The sequence below is a fragment of the Lathamus discolor genome, chromosome 2 (assembly GCF_037157495.1).
Source record: "Lathamus discolor isolate bLatDis1 chromosome 2, bLatDis1.hap1, whole genome shotgun sequence".
Taxonomy (NCBI): Eukaryota; Metazoa; Chordata; class Aves; order Psittaciformes; family Psittacidae; genus Lathamus; species Lathamus discolor.
Window position 1 is genome coordinate 70,229,623 of NC_088885.1, and position 14,663 is coordinate 70,244,285.

The window sequence follows — 14,663 nt, forward strand, 5'->3', positions numbered from 1 at the left end:
ATAAAAGCAAATAGCTATAAATTTTTAATGAAGAATTGTAATGTTATGACCAGTCAACTCTGGAGATATACCTGAGTGCTTAAACTTGTGATTTATGTATTTGTGTGACTGGAATGTAATTGCATTGTTGGTAAAAACATTTTTATTTTATTATTACAAAAGAACCTTGTTACTCTAACAAGTTAACATTTCCTGCTTGAGAAAAAAAAAAATAGGAGTAAGACATAGTTACAAAGATGTCAGGTATTTCTTCTTTCTTGCTTTATTTTCCCTCATTTCTTTTATATCACCTAGCCAGGTTCTTCATACGCTTTTTCTAAAGTTCTGTGTTTCCATCTTTCTCTTCCTTTCATTTTCCCTGTCTACAGATGAGAACTTAATTATACCTATTGAAAAGCTGTCATGCAAAGAAAGTTTGAATGAAAAATTAGAGGATCTGAAAGGTAATTTATAGCAATTACAGCCTGGTTCTTTGCACGTTTCCTATTTATGTTTCACATTTCCTTGTAAAAATTGCACGTATAATGCAGATTCCTGATGATCATATACTTTATTTTCAGTTGTAGTCTGTTTTGTCAAACCTTGTTCTCTTCATTGTGACTTCTGGACTCTTGGCACTGACTGTGCTTTAAAAGACAGCGAATGTTTTATCATCCTGATTATAATCCACAGCATATCGTTGCACTGTTGATGGATAAGGGTAAAGAAGTGATCCTAAAGAAGCAGCATATGCATCTCTCTTGAATGACTGCTTGCCTGTAACAGCACTTGGAACTTGCACCACTGACAGCATTCTGATTCCGTTAACACTGATTTTACAGAGCATAGATTTTGGTGGAGTTACATTAGTGTAGGAAGGTGGAAACTCATGTTTCCGGGGAGCCTAGTTATTGTCTAAACACACTGCTGCAAGCATTGTGAGGCTGCTGGAATGTTTCACCCCTCCCCTAGGTTCTGGCCCTTCTGGTGTGTACTGCCTGTGTGATGTGTTTCATGACAACTATTCATAGGGTTTTTACACTCGCTACCCAGCTCAAATGATTCAATGACTTCATCATTATGAATTATCATAAATTCTTCATGAATTCTTCAATTCTTGATGAATTCTTCATCAATTATTTGTTATGAAGAATCAAGTATGTGTGGTTTGAGGTAGGGCATACAGCCTGGGACACACACTTGCTGACATCTTGGCTAGGAATGTTTGTACACCTGCTGCCTAACCTCCTTGGATGCCTGATGGATGGATACTTCTATAGCAAGAATCCTTTCCTTTGTACAGGAATAGTCAGAGGTAAGAACTGTGCTTTTCAATAAGATATTTTATTTATCTGTCATTAGTCTGTTATTTTATATTGCTGCTTTTTTTTGTTTAATTCGCTTGTTCTTATCCAACAAAGGATCATCCCTGCAGACCTCCCTGATTCACCCACACTGTTTTTCCTGGCTGCACATTTCCATTTCCTGCAGAAGGGTTCATAAAGGACACTGGACATTAAAAGGTAAGGAGAACCAAACAATAGTCGGGCAATTTTTGACAGGATAGGTAGCTTTGCTGAGCTGTAGACAAGAAGCAGATGGAAGTAGTCTTTCTGAGGTTATATAAATTAAGGCCTGTCATGTTCTTATTTTCAGGCCTCAGAATTTTAAAGAATGCTACTGAGCTTCAGAGCTATGAACCACTCTCAGTGAAATAATTAGAAACCGAGGGAACAACATTCTCTTATGTGTGTGTGTGTATGTGCACAGGCAGATGAACAAACCACCAAAGCTGTGTTGTTTTGTTTTTCAGGCAAATTCCTGAAAAGGAAGAACAACTTAAAGACTACAAGAAAGTTAATTTTTCTTAGAATATTTTTATTAAAGTTGTATTTTTCACCAAGGCTTTTGTGTCATTCTTCATTATGATGGAGACTGGCATCAGCTGGACACAGGGAGCCCACATGGAAACCCAAGTATTTGTGGAACTGATAAAAGTGACAGCTGGGAGAGGCTGATGAAACTGAGTTAGCTGAAAGTTTTTTGTTAGTGCTCTTGAACAGGAAGATATGCAATATTACATAGCTGTAATTAGCTGAGGATACCTTTTTGGGTTTGTAGTTAACCAGTTTTGCAGCTTATAGATCCACTGCTCTAAGATCTGAAATTATCACAGAAGACTGGGAGTGTTTGTGTGATGAGAAGCATTTTGGAATTGCACTGAGGCCAGAGACTGAGGAGACAAAAAGGCTGTTAAATCAGATACTGTGTGTTTTACTGCAATTACCAATGACACCATGCTGAGTACTAGAATGCTAAAAATGCTCATACTTGATAAAGGTCGAATTAAAACTACGGTGCATGGCCTTGTAGTTCACAGATTTAATACTAAGTACAGAACCACACCACTAGATAAAAGTGCTTAAAGCAGCTTGGAGTAAAGCAAGTAGCTATAAGCAAAAGGTAAGATCCTACCTTTCTCTAAAACTCTACATGCTCTAAGTTTAATGAAAGTACTAATGAAATGTTTGTCATGCTCTGTTGTCTTTATTCCCACTGAATCGCAGATAAGATGTACTGGATCTGCAGCTTAGCAAGTCTCCTAAATGCTGTAAAAGGTCTAACTAATACACAAAGCAAAGAATTACATACATACACTTTTCTTCCAACAGACAAGTACTAGGGAACTTTTAAAGAACATTCATACTTGGAAATCTTGTGGTACTGAAAATATATTTTGAAGTGACTTTAAAAAGTAGGCAAGGTTTTCTGAACACAAGTGAAAATATTAAACCTCTGTAATGTCAACAGGAAATCCTGGCTTTGTAAGTGGTGCTGCTTACAACCCATCAGGAGTATATACCTCTTCCTTTCATAAAAAAGAAGTTGGATCAGCAGGACAACGGATACAGCTAGCTCCTCTTGGTGCACCTGTATCAGGTAGGAAACATCCTTTTTCCACATGTATCCAAGACAAAGAGAAGTGTTCATTTCCCATGCTCCCTAAAGTTATTCCTATAAATTTAGATTTATTAGCCCTTAGTAAAGTTTTCCTCGAGTTTTGTAAATAAAATTCTTGGGCATAAATCGTTCTTAACGTAAGTGAATGTAGATGTCTAGAGGCAGTCCTGATAGCTAAAGAAATTATAGTCACTGTTATTTGTTAGGTAAAAGAGAAAATAAAGGTGCAATTGAATGATGCTGATCCATGCCTACAGTGGCCTCAACAGTTTCGAAAAAGTCAAAGGACTTCATCAAGTGCCTTAGTAAATTCACAAACAATGTTACAGTTCTAGTATAACCAGTAAATTAAAATTATTTTGTCTCTTACTTACTGGCCTTATCGAGTTGGCCTGTGGTTTCTGCAGTGGTCACATAGGCAGTTTTTTACTGTCTTCATCTCACTGTGCTGGCTATGTAAGTCTGTGGATACTGAGATGACACTTCTCTTGTACCCATGAAATATCACAAGAGTGCTTTGTGAAGTCAAACTTTCAATGTTGCTACACTATACAAGGGAAAAGACAAACAAGAATGCAAATGACCAGTTCTTAATAGTTATGATACATTATAACTGTACATTACTGTACATTAAAAGACTGCTTCATAAAAACAATGTGAAATCCATTCTGAATGTAACTGTTGCCTTGGATCCTCTGTGGTATGGATGACATTCTGTGAGCACCTTCCTTCCTGGCATGTTTCCAGTTCAGAGGAGATGGGCAGAAGTGCTCAAGGATGCCAGAGAAACTGGTTTGTGAATGAAGATTTAGACCCGTTTTCCAAACCCAACAGTACACTCCACTAGTTACTTCTGAGGAAATAGCAAGGACCTAAACTAATCAGAATTGTTTAACTAAAGGGCCTAATGGCAGACCAATCTGATATGGTCCTGCCTAATGTTGTCTTTTTGCTGATGTGCTTTTTTTAGTTACCTGTTCCCCTTAGACACTTGCAAGTAACCTCTGAAAAGGAGAGAGGGAGGGAAGAGATGGCATGCATATATCAAATACGCTTAGATGTATGCATATTCTGAGTCAGTCAGAAGCCCATCAGGGAAGGCTAGAGCTCCACTTCATTATCTTATCAACTCACAGCTGAAACACAACAGCAAGAGTTTTGATTTGTCACAGTGTGTGGATCAGTAAGTTCACAGGAGGACAAAATCTGCAACTATCTCTAGACTGCTGTGAATAGCAAGAATGAAAAGGAATTACATGTGGTGATCCAAAGCGAAATAAATTCACTGTTAATCTGTAATTAGAAATTGAAAATGTGTAGTAAAGGCCAGAAAGGCTGGCAGATGTAGGTCAATTAAGGGACTCTTCTATGTCCTGGAGAAGAGCAAGAATCCTATTGCTTAACCCCCTCATATTTATCCTAAACTCTGCATACTTGCATGGAAAGAGAGATAAGGATGAAGCAAATGGCAGGTTTTATCTCCTATCTGTCAATATTTGAACATTAACATTTTTGGTGACCCTTTGCTTTGTAATATCCAAACTGAAAGAAGTTATGCGTTCAATTATTTTTATTGTTTGTCTTCATTTGTTAAGTTTTTAATGCCATAATTTAAATAATTTAATGTAGCAAAGAAGATCAGTTTCTCTGAGGAAAATGCTAACACCCAAGAAAAATGACCTTTATTGCCAAGAGAGGGTAGGCTGGAATCATACTTGTTGATGAAAGATAGGGAATGCCGGCCTACAATAAAAAGGAACAGTATTCATTTTCAAAGAGGTAGAGACCCGACGCCCCATTTCAGTTCCCTGAGATTCCTCCTTTTTACATATCTTGATCCTCGCCTGGCTCCTTGATGGGTTCAAGACACTGTTGAAAAATACCACAAAAAAATAGGTGGTTTTCCATAAGAAACAGAACAATACATAGGCAGGAACAAGAAAATCTCTAACATGGTAAATTTAAAAATAAAAATAGTAGTATCTAATAGAAGACTAAAATACAAAAGTAGAAATGGAAAGGGCAGGATATACTTCGGGAATGCTAAGGAAACAATAGTAACGTATAGTAGGAGTTTGGATAAGAGAGATCCCAAATGACTGACTTTAAGGGATTGGGAAAATGGCAGAATTGGTGATGAACATGAGGAAAACTATGAGCTGTCCACCCCTGCAGCAGGACAGTTACCTTAATCACATGAAGCTTGGGGTACAGCTATCTATCTGAAATGCAGAAACAGGAAATCTGAGTAGGAAGGCTGGGAATACAGTAGTGGACATCTCAGTGCCTGACAGTAGGTGGATGCCAATATTAAGAGACTATTAAGGGATTTAAAAAAAAAAAAACCAACAAAACAAAACACAAACTATAGACTTGGACAGATCTGACAAAATCAATAGAGAAACAGGAAATGGAGATGAAGAGGACTCGCCATCAGGTACACCAGGAGTTCTTAGCTAAGGAGGAAGGAAATAAAAGGCATAAAATCTCAAAAGGAACAAGAGCATCTCCAGAAGCTGTCCTTTAGTCTAGGCTGTTTTGGTCTTAATAATTTTACCAAAGTTCTAATTACATGCTTTTTAAAATATTTGAGATAGAGGAAAGACTACTTCCATTCTGTAGCGGTTTTGTAATAGGAGATACAGACTTGTAGACATACACATCAGGTTTTCCACTGAATTTCAGTCTCAATGTTTTCTGGATTTCCTTTTTCACTGGATGAGAATTACTAATAAGATACACAAATTATAAAAAACATTAACATCATCTATAAACAAGCATAGGCAGCACGTCAGAGAACAAAGCATCCTGCTGCGTTAGCATCCTTGAGCACAAATTGTCTTCAAGCTCTTTAATTTGTAAAAGAGTAAAATACCTCTTGAGTCATAATTAATTCTGAGTTCTTGTTCCTTTCAGATTATTCGTGGAAAACCAAAGCTGCTCGTGCTCAGTTACCAGGTCCTACTTTCAATTCAGCAGCCAAAAACTTGAATATCTTAACTCGCCCACCAATTCAGCCACTACATGGAAGAACAGACTGGATGGCCAAATATGGAGGAAACAGATAGAAAATGCCATCCTGTATAGATGTCAGCTATGTTCAGTTCTGCACTGGAAACCTGAAATGCCTATTTGCTCTAAATTGTCCTAAGACTATGCAATAGTAAAGAAGGAAAAAAAGACCTTGAGTTCTATTACCTGTATAATACATGTAATACCATATAAAATAGTGTCAGTAAAGTAGGATTCATTGAGGTATTGTATGACACATATTGCCAAAACTACAGAGAAGTAGATTTCACTTGACACCTTTCTAAAGACGGATCTCGTCATACTCATAAAACAACTGTTATGGTTGTTCACCCAATGCAACATCCACTATTGGCATGTGTCTGAAATAAACAAGCAGTGAGAAGCAGGCTAAAGCAGAGCAGCACTGTGCTTTCAGGTTTCTTACCTGAAAGATCAGAAAGCACAGATCGGGCTTTGTGAAGGGCACCACACAAGGATTTCAGAGCTCACCTGTACTTAAGAGTTACTTAGGGTCTGTAATGTGCAAATATTCATAGTAACAATGAGAACTTAACTCTTGGTGGTAGAATATACACAATCCACTGATAAATACTACACAAGGAAGGTCTAAAAACTTAGCCCTTATATGGCTATAGAATGATATAGCAATACTGCAAAATAGCTAAACAAGTACTGGATGCTAGACTTATATTGCCAAGCAGTAGTGAAGCCTGAAAATTAGATTCTACTGTTATAATTAGCTTATTACCATTTTTGGGCAAAGATCTGTGGAGATGGATCCTTGTCCTGTCAAGGGGGTGTCACAGTGACATTTTAAGGAGCCTGAACCACTGCAGTCTGTCATTTATGTTAAAAGTGACTTAGTCAAAAAGGCATGAATTCTCAGTAACCTCCTGTTTCTACATGTCTTTATTGGGTGATCCAACTAAACAACACAAGTTGAATAAGCTATGTGAGGGAGGATATCGGGCTGTTCTTCAAAAGCACTGATTTCTGGTTCAGCTCTTAGAGGCTAACTTAGGTACCTGAAAGCACACAAAACCTTTAATAATGCAATACCTCACTGTTTATATGCTTATTCAGTACTTTCTCTGGCTTCCATGCTAAGCTTTATAATAATATCCTGCAAAGGACCTTGCAATGTACAATAAATTGTTTTTAGGGCGTAGGGCTAGGCTACTTCTGTTAGCAACTGCATTTAGAGTAGATGCTTTAGGCCTAGTAGTTACATTAAACCTGCCATTTTAAAGTAAAAAATGAGTATGTTCTTTAAAGATGTAAAGCTGTTAATGATTACATTAAGCATTGTAAAAAATGTATTTGTATGGCTTTTATAACTGCATATAAAAATTTAAATTCCTGTTGTTGACCTAATGTGTTATAATATATGGGTTACATTAACTTCCTGGAAAACAATTTAATCTAAACCAGTTGTATTAAAAAGTCAAATATTTTGTTATGAAAATTGCACCTAAAGAAAATGCCACTTTCAGTAGAAGAGCCAGATAAGGATATCTGCTTAGTAATGCACTAGACAGTTTAATTCAATTGCCATTGGTCAAGGCATAACTATCTGTCATTTCCTTAGTACTAACAGACGCCCCTATGCTATTTAAATGCATCTTATCTGTAAAGTATACCTGTAACTGGCTGTGGCAATGAAGGACAGCCTCAGACTTTCAATTACCAGGCATAAATGCACTAGTTTTGTAATTAAAAAAAAAACCCAAAAACATCAAACACGAGAAATGAATCGCTTATCTCTAGTACAAGATGCTGTGATTTAGTTAAAAGCACAGTCCGGTCAAGGAATTGACTAATAACATGTCCATAGGTCACACGTCCGTAAGTCACATAGAGCAAAAAAATAAACAGCTACTATTTATGGCACTAAACATAGCTAGAAGAAACATGCTGTCCTTACTACATGGAACAGCTTTGACATAAACCATAACAGCCTTTACTAGTCTGTAATCAAAGCATAACGTGTTCAGAAATTCTTCTCGCAAGCTGCAAGAACAATCAGTAGTCAGAGTAGATATGCTTTATATAGTCATTTTAACTCTGATTCATTGATACATGTTGAGCTGTTAGTGCAGAAATACCATCGAATACTTAAGACATTTAATATATATCCTGATAAAAGTTCCAAGGGGATAAAAAATATGTAAAGCTTTTCTCTCCTGCCTGGTTTACTACTGTTTCTCCTGAACATGGAAAGCAGTAATGAGTTATACCAGCTGTTCTGAATTCAAGCTACTTGTTTCCAAAACTCATGGAACAGCAGCAAGTCTTAAAGAGTTTGGTCTGAGTTTAAAAGCTTATCAGTCCAATTCCCTGCTTTCTGTTGTCTTTACTCCATTGAAGGACAGTTGCAGCTCAAATGTGAAGTTATCTGATAAGAGCCCAGCATTATAGAATTAGAAAACTGCTGAATCGTGGCTGTTCTCAATTTACTGCAGATGTATTTATGTTTGCACCTTACTTCCACAGAAAAGAACTACTTCAAAAGCAATATGAAGAGGCAAATAACCCATACAGTAGTTTAAAGAGAAGTGGCTTAAATGTTAATGTCTGGCTTATGAAGCATTCTGAGCTAGAGCAAAGATTTTCAGGCATCTGCCCACCAATGCTGGGTCCACGGCCTGGAATTAGGCACTTAAAAGGATGATTTACAAACAAAATCATCTGCTGTCCTACACACCCTTTGTTTCCATGCAGAGGAAAGAGGTGAAAGTGAGCACCTAACGCTGAACTCTGCAGGACGATGCATGCCCTAGAAAGGTGTGCAGGTAGTTTCCCCTCAAGAAATCTCACTGCCTGTGCTCAAGCCAGCTCTTACCCAAGTTGCATGGCCTGAGACCAGGCTGCTGAGACCCATGGCTTGACCTCAGCCCTGCCTCACCACTGCCACTTGTCTGGCAAACCACTGCGTGGCTTGGAGAGCCTTGCTACCACCACAGGCCTAACTGTGTCTCTTGCCCTGGTAGCATCAGATCACTGCCCAGCCTGTTTTGCTGCGTCAGGGAAGGAAAGAAGGAAACCCACAAGATGTAACCCTCCTGCTAAGGTACTGGCCTGATACCTAGAGAACTCTGAACAACTCCAGAGGCTCACCAATGTAATGCATCAACCCCACTGCTTCCATTTCTCCCAGTACCAGCACCAACAAAGAATGACTGAAGAAAGCAAAGCTCAGAACCTGTACAGAAAGGGGCATAAGTTAAATTAAACCAGAAAAGGGATACGTTACCATCCACATGCAGCATCCAGGCTTATTTCTGTATGGCAGGTTTATATTTAGAATGATTTCAGGCATCAGGGGAATCGACTGAAGGAAAAGACTGATCAACTTCAGTCTTTAAATAAACTTTCATAGAGCAGTTTTCAAATCTAAACTAGAGGATTCCTCCCAGAAAGAAAACAAAATAGGAACCAAAACAACTTTAATAGAACACTTGTCTGAGTATGTGGTCTGCACGCTTTTGTTCTCTACATCTGCCCCCCAGTTCATGGGATTTTTATATTTACAAGTCACTAAAGTGAGGGAATGGAACAGAGATTATATAAATAATTCATGTTTGTAAATCCAGACACCCTTCAGAAAAGGTACTGAAGTGTACCAATGCAGATAAACAAATAATTGTGTAGAATGCAAAAGCTTGTAATAATAATTTGTTGGTTTATTTAGAATAACATTCTAATGCTCATTAAATGCAAGAGCTGTGCTAGCAGTTCAGCATTATCTAATAAAGCATATTTTCTGGTTTATGAATGGTAATTGTAAAAATGAAACAAATTACATTTAGCTGGGCACTTCTGTTTACAAGTAATTGCAAGTAACAGGTTTGCATTCATTGCATTGACAGCTTGCTCCATGACCGTGTTTTGTGATACCTGTTCTAACACACGGTGCTGGAAGAACAAAGTCCCTGGCTGAAAAACCTTATGACTGGATGAACCGGCACAGAAAGGGAGAAGTAACGCAATAAGCACATTTGTTATGTTAGTCACTAGTGACAAACCGGCACCTCCTCGCCCACTAGTTTAGGGGTATAGATGATTTTAGAATGGCAAGTCCAGATAAGTACATTTAAGCTTCAATCCTGCAACTGTCTTCATGCAAGTGCCGAGAGATCTTTGCCTACAGTAAGCTGCAGGACCAGAGTCTAAACTAATGCTATAATCGTATTTTCTTGATTCAAAGTGCAGAAAAATGTTAAGACAAATACTAGTTTGGAAAACATAACAAGGGTTCTGAATGCTTGCCCTTTAAAAACACAACCCACATATTAGGATATAAAAAGTACAGTGCACAGGTAGCAGTGCCTTTCCCACTTTTGTGTAGCACGTTTAGGCAGTTGCATTTTCAGGCTTCTCAATCACGTATCTTCAAGTGACTTGATGTAGACTTATGGCTTAAGAGGCTTTTCCATGAGCTGCAGTCCAAGCCGTCCAACCATCAGTAAACTGTTGAATAGAATAGTTAAGTAAATAGGAAAAGTAAAGGTGGTGGAGGCAAAAATCCCATAAAAAACAGCAAGGAGGAAAACATTGACATGATTTCATTTAGCAGAACTCCAACAGAAGATTTCATTTTCACCACACAGAATTTTTAAAACAATATAATCCACAAATGAGTCAAATAAAATGCTTATTCAAAGACACCGGCAAGAACAAAAGACAGGTGACTACCTGGCACCAGCAACTATCCCAGGCATTGGTTTTCTGGAGTTGTAAAATCTCATTCCCATAACAGCAGACAAGGTCCCGGATGCCACTGTTGAAAAGAAGCCCAGTCAGAACAGAAATACCAGTGCAGTGCTGCAACACTTGGACATTCAGCAGCACCAGCCCAACAGGCTTATGTCCACAGACAGGAATGCCTCCCTCTTGCCCTCCTCTCCCTAGGGAAGCATATGCAAACATTTTACTTATTTCTGTTGAACAGCAGAGCTGTTGCAAGCTTCTCCGCAGCGTCAGTAAACTCCACTGCTCAGCAGAAGCCTGCAGACCTCATCAGGGCTGAAGTTACTGTCTACCCTCCGATACTCTGGGCCGATCACTAACTCTCCCCCACTTTCTCCTTATATGCAGAAGAATGGTTATTTCCTTGAATACAGAGAGGCTCAGCACTGCCAGAAAACTGGGATGGTGACTAAGTTCACTATGTGAGAGGCAAACATTACTACAGTTCCCATTTCTCTGTGACATTCTGGTCTGGAACATAGCACTAAATACTGCAACTAGAAATTGGCAAACAAAAAGCCATCCAGAGATCAAACTGAAAGAGCAACTAACATTTTAAACATTACTCCGAATTATTTAATCTCCAAATCTGGAAAAAAACCCCACCATCAATATTCACATAAAGTTTCAGGGCCCTTGTTTCTTCAAGGAAGAAAGGCAGGTACAGTTGTCATATACCCTTTCCAAAGCTTCAGGTTTGTTTGCATCAGACAAGGCAAAAGACATCCTAAAGACATCCTGGCAAGGTTCTTTCTCTGTATTTCTACCTAAAGCTCAGTGGAAGCCACAGCTGCACATCACAGCAGGGCTGAGGTGGAATGGATGAACAAAGAGTTGTGCTAGAATGGGACGTAACACCGCTTTCAAGAGGTCTGCTTGAAAGCACTCCATGCACTGCATCAGGATACACAGAAGCTGCTCATCTTTCTGTCGTGACACTGCCGACACTCGTGCTGGAGATGCACAGCCATTCCCACAGCATGCCAGAGTGGGAGAGACAGTTCACAAATGGAAACTCTGACTCACATTAAGCTGTGCTTTACATTTCACTCCTTACTGACAAGACAGTTTGGACTCTGCAGTATCTACCAGGAGTTGTTTCATAAGGCCTCTCAGCACATTACAGTATCAAGTCCTATAGTCTTAAATCACTGTGATGCTACAGTATCGTAACACTAGTAATAATATGACATAGTTACAGAACTAGAAGGAACCTCAAGAGGTCACCTAAGCTAACCTGGTACCCAAAGGGAAGACCAATCCCTGACACATACCGGTTTAACCAGGTATTAAAGTCCTGCGGTAATGGAAGTCCCTGAGGTCCACCTGACCTCTTCCAGTACTTCATAATACTTTCTACTGTCATTTTATCCTTCACCTGAAGGGTTAACTGCAAGCCAACCCACCACTTCTAGCAGAATAGATCCTTGCCTCCTTTCTCTTACATACTCCAGACTCTTTCTTCCACAGCATTTGATGCCTTAACCGTGATCCGCTCTTCCGAGATACTTCTGCAAACCACCCACATGAAGCCACGCTCCGCTTGTCACAGTGCTGTCACTACTAAAAAAACACTGATTCCACGACCACAGGCTAAAAGTACTGTTTCACAACCATTTTCCACATGTTTCCTGTGCCTACATTAGTTTAAACAGTACCTGATCTGGCAGAGGAGACAAGTATTTATCACCAGCTCCGGCTTCAAGGACAACCTAGGGTTTAGAACCAGGTACCATGTTCTTATACAAATATCTCCTGGCTGCGGGCAGGAGGCCCTGCCACCACTTAAAACATTTGTACAAATAAAAGGGCACGGATCAGCTGAAATGTGGTAGAAAGCAGGCTACTATCCCCATTGCTACCAACCATGCTCAGCACTCGGGTGCAGAGCACACTTACCAAGGGAAAGCCACACATTCTTTGGATCTTTGGACTGCTGGTAAGCTCCTAGCCCTGCTAAGCCACCGAAGAGAAGACCAGCAGCTAGAGAAGGGACGCTGCCTTGAATAAAATGACAGATAAAGCAGTTAGCAAAAGAACATACATACGGCTGGTCTTGGCAGGCCTCGGCCGAGCACCGTGTCTATGCAACAAGGACTCAGCCCGGCTTAACGGGGTCACCCCCGGCTCTCGGCCGGCACACAGCGCCGGAGCCTCCCGCGGGGCCCTCGGGGCAGGGCCGACACCCCGACGGCTCCCCGGACGTCACGCAAGGCCCTGAGGTCCGCCCAGCAGTGACACGGCCCTTCCTCCCGCCAGCAGCGCTCGAACGCCCGGGGCCGGCCGGAGCGGAGGCTGCCTGCGGGCAGGACCGGGACACCCCCAGCCCGCCGACGCCGGCACCGGCGCCTACCTGCCTTGGTGTATCCGACGACGCCGCCCGCCGCCACCAGCGCCGCGTAGCCGAAGCCCAGCCAGTCGTACTCCATCTGCGGGCAGCGGGCAGCGCCTGGCCCCGCCGCCCCGCGCTCCGACCTTGGGCCGCCCTCCCCGCGGCCCCGGCGCCGCCTCCCCCGGAGATCCCGCCCGCCGGCCGTGACGGGCACACGGGGAGAGGCCTGGACGCGGCTGCCGGCGGTAGCGGAGCTGGGTGCGGGGGCTGCGGAGAGGCCCGGTGCTGCAGTTCCCCGAGAGCAAAACTCTGCTATCGCCGGTTACCGACACGGGCAGAGCCTGCAATAGGGCAAATAAAACCACCTCCTCTTCTTCTAGGGTTTAACATCGCGCCGGGCTCCCGGCGGGTGCGAGTGGGGCTGGCGGTCAGTCCATAAAGCCTCTTCTCCGCTACTCCTTCCTCCTCACGCTCTTCCCCTGCTCCAGCATGATCCAGCATGAGTCCTTCCCATGGGTTGCAGTTCTTCGCGAGCTGCTGCAGCGCGGGTCCCCCGAGGGGTCACCAGTCCTGCCGCAAACCTGCTCCACGAGGGCTTCTCTCTCCGTGGTCCTGCCAGGAGCCTGCTCCGGAGCGGGCTTCCCGCAGAGTCACAGCCTCCTTCAGGCATCCCCCTGCTCCTGCGTGGGGATGCCCATGGATCTGCTCCAACATGGACCCCCATGGGCTGCAGGGACACAGCCTGCCTTACCATGTGCTGCACGGAAACCTCTGCTCTGCTGCCTGGAGCATCTCCTCCTCACTGACCTTGGTGTTTGTAGCACTGTTTCTCTCACATATTCTCACTGCTTTCTGTAGCTTCAGTTGCTCTTGTGCAGTTTTCTTTTTTCCCTTCTTAAATATGTTATCCCAGAGGCACTGCCACCATCGCTGGTGGGCTCAGCCAACAGTGGGTCCGCCTTGGAGCCAGCTGGAGCTGGCTTTGCCCAACATGAGGGCAGCTCCTCATGTCATCTCACAGATGCCATCCCTGCAACCCTCCCATCACCACAACCTTGCCATGTAAGCCCAATACAGATGTCAAAAGAAGGCAACTGGCTTCCCCAGAAACTCTGCTGAGGACATAGTGCACATGCTGGGTGACAGTGGTGATGTGCTACAGGGCACAATCCCCAGCACCATATGGAGCAGCTGCCCCAGCATTGTCCGGAATACAGCCCCAGATCCTGAGAGAGGGTGCAGCTCTCCCTGGCTGGGGCTAGCGCTGCAGAGGTGCTTGGGACTGATCATTGCAGAGCAGCTTTGCAGGAAAGGCCTTGGGCATCCCAGAGTGTCACAAGATGTTGCCCATGAGGCAGCAACATGTCTTTGTAGCAAAGAAGGTAGATGGCACCCTGGGTTGCAATAAGCAGGTTGAGGGAGGTGATCCTTCCCCTCTGCTCTGTGGTGAGACACAGCCGGAGTGCCAGAGCAAGGCAGACAGGGACATACCAAAGCAGGTCCAGCAAAGGGCTATGAAGATGATTAGGGGCTTAGAGCATCTTTCATACAAGAAGTGCTGAGAGAGCTGAGACTGTTTAGCCTGGAGGAGTGGAGACTCAGGGGCAGG

General features: G+C 42.2%; 2 protein-coding genes across 6 annotated transcripts in view; one reads left to right on the forward strand and one right to left on the reverse strand.

Annotated features, from left to right (window-relative positions):
• Positions 1–7,342, forward strand: part of MAK (male germ cell associated kinase) — a 29,342-nt gene extending 22,000 nt beyond the window's left edge. Inside the window, exons 13-17 of one of the 5 annotated variants that reach the window (XM_065667370.1) lie at positions 369–443; positions 1,199–1,294; positions 1,401–1,502; positions 2,791–2,919; positions 5,857–7,342. In XM_065667370.1, coding sequence (XP_065523442.1) covers positions 369–443; positions 1,199–1,294; positions 1,401–1,502; positions 2,791–2,919; positions 5,857–6,008 — 554 coding nt within the window. In that variant the 3' untranslated portion in view covers positions 6,009–7,342. The other 4 variants (XM_065667371.1, XM_065667373.1, XM_065667372.1 and 1 more) reach the window with 4 other exon arrangements.
• Positions 7,343–9,635: 2,293 nt separating this feature from the next.
• On the reverse strand, positions 9,636–13,241 carry LOC136008316 (transmembrane protein 14C-like). Its single transcript, XM_065667376.1, has 4 exons — positions 13,076–13,241; positions 12,622–12,723; positions 10,669–10,753; positions 9,636–10,443 (listed from the first exon to the last, which is right to left on the reverse strand). Exons 1-4 carry the CDS (start codon positions 13,149–13,151, stop codon positions 10,386–10,388), a joined length of 321 nt encoding a protein of 106 aa, XP_065523448.1. The 5' UTR covers positions 13,152–13,241; the 3' UTR covers positions 9,636–10,385.
• Positions 13,242–14,663: the final 1,422 nt, after the last annotated feature.